The 7,057-nt window shown below is 40.1% G+C and overlaps 1 protein-coding gene across 1 annotated transcript in view; it reads right to left on the bottom strand.

Annotated features, from left to right (window-relative positions):
* AP4E1 (adaptor related protein complex 4 subunit epsilon 1) overlaps window positions 1-505 on the bottom strand; it is a 44,134-nt gene extending 43,629 nt beyond the window's left edge. Inside the window, exon 1 of the mRNA XM_072399098.1 lies at window positions 343-505. Coding sequence (XP_072255199.1) covers window positions 343-468 — 126 coding nt within the window. The 5' untranslated portion in view covers window positions 469-505. The remainder of the gene's footprint in view (window positions 1-342) is intronic.
* Between the last annotated feature and the right edge of the window lie 6,552 nt (window positions 506-7,057).

Genomic DNA, 7,057 nt, shown 5'->3' with positions numbered 1-7,057 from the left:
CAGGGCACCCGCCAGGGGCAACGCCAACGCAGGGCACCCGCCAGGGGCAACGCCAACGCAGGGCACCCGCCAGGGGCAACACCAATAGATACCCAAAAATATAATAATTTGGGTATTTATCTTTTAGAGTCCCATGTCTCACCACAGAAAGTCTCACTTCTCTTGCTCCACTCTTCATAACATAAATAAGACCCCCCTCAGGATGTAGGCAGACATAAGACAAGCAGGAATTATAATACAAGTACTATGAGAGTAATGGAGGCCTGCAGTATCCATGTTATTGGCCTTCTATCACAGGCAGCCATACACAGGAGCACTACCAGGGAGGACATGGTGCGGTACCTGTCTGGAGCTGAGCGCTGTGATGTTCCTGATCAGACTCCCTAGCTTAGAGCTGACCCCTGGAGGCGGCTCCTGCAGGAGGAGGCCGGGCAGAGCGCTCAGTGTCCGCTCCACAATCTCACTCATCTTCCCAGACACAAGTCACAACAACAACCGGCATCATCCAACACTTCCGCTTCTCTTCAACAACACAAAACTTTATTCAAATGACAATCACTGCACCCAACGCTTCTGCCACTAGATGGAGCCAAAAGATCGCTAGTGAACGAGTTCAACACATCAGCCACTAGATGGCGCCAACTACATGTTATGTCTATGTGCAGTGCATGTTCTCTGCCAATAATGCTTCAACCCAAAAGGTGGAACTGGACAGAAGTATAGTCTCTTCTTACTAATGGATTTTTATTACCAGTAATAAAATGTAGATTAGAACTAATAAATATTTATAAATAATTAAAAAAAAACTTAACTTAGGATTTTAAAAAAATGCAAAAAGGGTTAAAAATGGTTGTTGTTTTTTTTTGTTTTTTTTTTGCTAATTGTGTACCATTAGGAAAATTCCTCTAGTTTATTTCTTGTCTTTAATAAATAACAGTAAGTGGGAGTAAAGGCCATTTTAGACCCATTTTACATCTGCAGCGTTCTGCACACAATTGCGGCAAATTGCAGCATATTTTTTAAAAGTGAAAAGTCACTTTTGGCTCCGTGGCAGCTTCATGCAAATCTGGAGAAGTTTTCTGTGCACCATGGAGATGCCTACTGCATATTTTTCAGTGTGGGTGTGAAAGGGCCCCAATCCCTTCTTACATCACTGTCACCAATACTGATTTGGAAGATTGATCATCCAATCTGATAACAAATGTAAATTTTGTCTTTTCCATCACTTTCTGTCCAAATGGCAACACAAAGGGACACACACTAATAAAACATAGGGGTTTAGCTTTTCCACCTTCGTCTAATACTAAAATAAAATTCACAGTTTGCTGTGAATCATTATTTACATGTTAGATGATAAGGTGACCTATTCTGTGTAGTATGTAATAGATATGATGGATATGGATATTTGAAGTCCCAGATTGATTGCTGGAGATCTTTTAGCATTGTATTGTTTGATTTGCAAACATTGTGTGAGTGATTTCAATAGATGAGTCTGGCCATGTATGTGGTCAATCATTTATGATCTTATTGCTGCATGGCATTTGCTAATGGGGAAATAAAGTTGATCCCGTTGGTGTAATATGTACATAATGCAGAAATACCAGATATTATTATTTATGAAAAGCTGCAGGTTAAAAAGACTGCAAATAACTTTGAAATAACTTTAACAATATGTATATGAAATGTTAACTTTGCTTTAAATAGTGGGCCAGGTGGTCTTTACATAAATAGCCATCTTACCGCTATGGGGGGCCACTGTCAAGCAAGGTTGCGGGGTGTCATCTATACTGACTGCTGCACAGTACAGAGCTGCAGAAAGACATTTGACTTTGTAAATCTTTATAAGCCAGATTGTTAAATGCAAGTTTGGTTTTGTTAAAATCTAGACCTGTATACCCACACTCAGGAAACAATCCACCCCTCCCTCTGTCGTCCTTTGGTTTTGCAAGGTTAATATCACTAATTTGATGGAAGACTTTGCTAGCACACATAAAAAGTTTTGTATCACTTGGTTCTACTGATCCGAATTTTTGCTATAAGCTGAATATTTTTCTTATTGGGACTCCAAATAGCCAGACCCCACCATCCACAGCTGGGGGTCCCCTTCAATCTCCAATCACCCAATCACCCTCCTGTAACTCACATCCATTTCTTTTCCTATTCTCTGTTCTTTCATTCTCTGTTTTTTCTTTGCTGCCTTCAACTGCCCTCCAACCTTTGCTTTTCTGTACTTTCCATCATTTTACCCAACCTCCAGTTTCCCTTAACCTGCACTACAGGAGTTCCCCATCAGTACCCCATCATTTTTTGAGCCCCTTACCTTAATTCACATTCGTACCAACATTGTAACAAACCCAACCTGATCTTTTCTTTGGTATTTCTTTCCCTTTAATATATATATATATATATATATCTTGGAAACATGATTGTTATCAGTTGTTTTTTTTTTGTGATTTAATGTACAGACTGTATTGTTTATTTCTCCATTGTAACAATATTCTTCCTTGTTCAAAAAATTATTTTTCTACAATTAACCCCTTCCTACTCCTAACCAGTAAGCTCAAATCTGTGGCAGCACGGTGGCTCAGGGGTTAGCACTCCAGCCCTTGCAGCACTAGGTCCCAGGTTTGAGTCCCAGGACACTATCTGCATGGAGTTTGTAGGTTCTCCCCATGTCTGCGTGGGTTTCATCCCAAAAACATGCAGTTAGGTTTATTGGCTTCCCCCTAAATTGACCTTAGACTACATTAATGACATATGACTATAGTAGGCACATTAGATTGTGAGCTCCTTTGAGGGACAGCTAGTGACACGACTATGTACAGCACTGTGTAATATGATGGTGCTATATAAATACTGTGTAATAATAAAATCTTCTTTTCTTCCAACTTTAACATATATTCTGCTTTCCTTTCTGATACGCCTTCTATGTTCATTTTCAGGGCATAGTCGTTCAAAGAGATATGATTATGTGTAATGCACACTGAACAATCAGAAGGCATTGATCTAATATCCACCATAGATTGCTGTACATCTCACCCTCATTGTTTGTGCACATTCTCGCTAAACAAAGTTGAAAGTATTACCAATAATAACTATAATATGTTTTATTAGGATTTCCATGTCTTTTGCAGTCAGTCATTAATCCTGCTGCAAAACATAAAGGGCAAAACTTCATAATGTAAGAGCTCCCACAACACTATGTTTTGATGGTAATGACTCACATTATCTAGCAATTAGTCCTTGTATCCGTCTTAAGAGGCTACAGTCTCCACCAATAAGATCACCGTAACTGACGTCATAGGCCTAATTCTATCTTCATTTAACAAACCCAGCCATAAATAGATGTGCATGAATGAAACCGTAATGAAGAAATGCCAAATTTCATGTCAGCTCTAACTGTTGGATATTTGTCCTGACTGTTAACCCTTCCAATACTCGAAAAGAATGGAAGTCATTAAAAACCACTTCCAGTCCTCTAATTAGTGGAAAACAAGTGTCATATTATTAGGTAGGTACAGGATTGAGCGGAAGGAAAATAATAATGAATTACCTAAAAAAACAAATATCCAATATTCAAGTATTTAATATAAGAAAACATTATGAATATTTTAGTAATATAAAAGAGCTGTGTGTTTGTGTGCAGATGATTCTGCAGAATATCTTGCTGGACCTCTCTAATATAATATCTTTAATTAAAAATTCTCCTACTGACTCATGGCTCATTGGTTTCTCAGCAAGTGCAGCAGAATAAAAATATATTCTAAAGGCAACATCCTGTACATCCTATATTTTAAGTAGCCTGTCTTAAGATTTCTACCCCTAGTTTGAAAAAAACTTTCAGTTCTCAGGGAACCCCTTCTAATGTCAGTATATTGGGCGTCAGTGGGTGGGAAAAGCCTCATATATTGGTGACCAGTGGAAAGAATTTCGACCTTACAGTAGTGGCTAGAATACCACTTTTATAGACAATTAAAACATATTAGAGTCATTCAGCTGGCTATACCAAGTGGTGTTTTCCCCAGAACTATGAAGGCATCATCAAATGGGGAGTCAATCAGCCACGGGTCAAGGATCCCTAGCAATCTCTGGAGGACACATGGGGGCCACAGAACCATAGTTAGGAACAGCTTATTTAAAGGCATGAAGCTTGCTCCACAAAGTGGTGTTGGCCCCAGAACATAAATTAAACTGTCGATCGGGCACTATCAATCCCTGAAGGAACCATGGGGCTTAATACCCTTTATTTGTATTTAGTTCATGCAGTTGGAACTCAGCTCAAGTATAATTCTTTAGCACGGAGGTAGGTAACACAGTGATCGTGTCCACTGGAGCACTGATGAGTGTTGTGTACCGTGTATCAGTGGTCCCCAACTTTTTGCAGCTCATGGACCACTAATTGCACGGATTCCGGACTGCACATGCGCGGGGAGCCGTGTGTCACTCGAAGGGAAAGAAACTTCAGAGTGTCATGATGCCAGAACCAGCCCACTCTCCCATCGCAGGTCTGAGCCAGGTCCTTCTCCTGACCCCGCTGGAGTTGCACTGGCCAGAACCATGGCCCACCTGTCAGACAGCTGCAGCCCACTAGTGGGCCGCGGACCGGGGGTTGGGGATCCCTGGTGTACATCACAAGACCTGCCAATAATGAAACAAAAATAAAATAAACAAAATATTATAGATAACCCTGCTGGCAAATCACAGCCATCATTCATAATACAACTATTTCCAGGCGTACAGAGGAAGCCACCATTATTTCTTGCTGATAGGGGAAAATCGCAGACTGAATATTGTCAAAACACTGTGGTGGATCTAAGCTCAGATTGTATTGCTCAGTTAGGGTGTAGTTTGTGGAGAGCTGACAGCTCCGCTCCCCTGATTGCTGTTCCAGCCCTGGCATAACTATAGTATGTGTTCTTGGATAGAGATTCTCTATCCAAGAACACAGGAGTGCCATGGGATCCCTGGGCACTAGAGGCTAATAGGGGACAAGTCTCCCCCTTCATTCACCTCTAGTGCTCTGTGTTTGGCTGGGGAAAGGAAAATCCTGATGACGCTTGAGCTGTCTTCAGGGTTTACCTTTTCTCAGCCAATCACAGAGCACTTAAGGTGATGAATGCGGAGACTTGTCCTCATTTAACCTCTAGTGCCCGGGGATCCCACACTAACAGGAGGATTCCCACGGCTGTGCAGCCGAGGGAGTCATCCTGTCACTGTGGGACAACCTGTAAAAAAATAAAAGTTAGTTACACAAATCTCACACATTCATTAATTTATTTTAACAATAAAGCCTCTTTTTTTAACACAATTTTTACACAGGAATTTGCAAAGTGGAATCCCGTGTTTTTCGGGTTGGGTCTATACGAATTCGAACAGCCATATTCGGGTCCAATATAAGGTCAACCCGAAATCGAAACACCAACACTAATAGTGGGTTTGTGCTAATTGAAGAATAGCCCCCAGCTCTTGGATGGATAAGGGTGACTACAGGCAAAGCTTTTCATTGCCCAATATAATAATTTGTGATTGTCTTGGGTGCAAATCTAGTGTTAGTACAGCTGTCCTCCAATTTAGTTTAGTGAACTGCCATTCTGAATCACTAAACAACTGAGATTTATTGTGTTCTGATGGGGAGAACACAACCTTCCTCTCATCCTCCTACCTTACCTATAAAACAAACACCGTGTCTGTACAGAACTCATCTGTTCTTTCTCTTACCCAAAATGATTTCGGTTTATCCTTGACAGTGATTGAATATAATCATCCGATCTAATAACTCCAATGAAATTGCTACCATAATAGATCTCTCAGTATGTTTACATCTGGCAACATGCAATGTGTGCGGAAGCGTTCAAACACCCATTGAATTCACTCCTCAGACCATATTATGTTCAGGTTTTGTACTCTATACACCAAAACTTTGTGGAACCCTAAGATTTCTCCAGAAACTTCTAGGGGTTTCTTGAGTAATAGGTAATTTGTGCCTCTCAGCTCACTCTGACTTTTTTTTGGATGTCTGTAAGGGTGACATTGGTCCCAATGCCCAGCAATATGAGAGGCATTCTTTCCCCTGATCAGCACACTAATGTAAAGTAAGCTGTGGATATAGCAATTATAAAAGGGGTTCCCTGAAGACCTTAACGTTATCTCAAAGCTTTCCCATGTTAAAAAGGGAGAGAAACACTAATTTATGCAATATTTTGCAACTGCATGCATTGGTCACAAAGGGATCTATTCATAAAACAGTGAATTTGACATTCACTGAAACATTCTCTAGTGGGGAATCTTCCAGGTCCATGTGTTTCAATCCCAGATATTGACTGTCCACTAGAGATTATTTCCGTGAATGTCAGATCCACTGCTTTATAAATAATTCCCAGTTTCCAGCCATGCCATGTGAAGCTGACAACATACAGTGCTGATACATTCCTGGTCATTTTGGAAATTACAAGTATATTATTTCGGATCTGTACATCTAAAAAAAACATTAGCAGTGTTTGTCTCCTGGCCAGTATGTATCAATGTGATAGCTGACACAACTATTTATAGCTCAATATTAATGTTAATTGGCACTCAGCTTCATAAGATTTTCATTTACCTTGAATTCTTTTGTAATTGAATGTAATTGAACTTTGAATGTTTGTAATTGTGTCTTTGCCACTTCAAATGTAAAGTATAAACCCTAACAATGAAATTCTCTTACGTGCTTCCTATTCATATGGTAAACATACCATTAAATCTATCTATTTGATAAGTGCAAGAAAACCATATTAACCTTCTCAGATATTCTTCCAGAGGTTGTCAGGGGTTCCTTTAGCTGGGGGAAATATGTTTCTCTCAGATCATTGTAAGTGATAGCAGTCACCTTTCTGGCTATCTGTAATGGTGACATCCTTCCCACAGACCACCACACTAATATACTATGAGCTGTGGATATAGTAACTATAGAAGGGGTTCTCTGGGGACTAGAAAGTTATAACAAGGGGTTTCCCCATGTTTAAAAGGTCAAGAAGCACTGCTATAGAATAAATAATCTTTATATTGTAGAGATTTGAGA

Source organism: Pyxicephalus adspersus, chromosome 2 (assembly GCF_032062135.1).
Source record: "Pyxicephalus adspersus chromosome 2, UCB_Pads_2.0, whole genome shotgun sequence".
NCBI lineage: Eukaryota > Metazoa > Chordata > Amphibia > Anura > Pyxicephalidae > Pyxicephalus > Pyxicephalus adspersus.
This window is presented reverse-complemented; position numbering and strand designations above follow the sequence as displayed.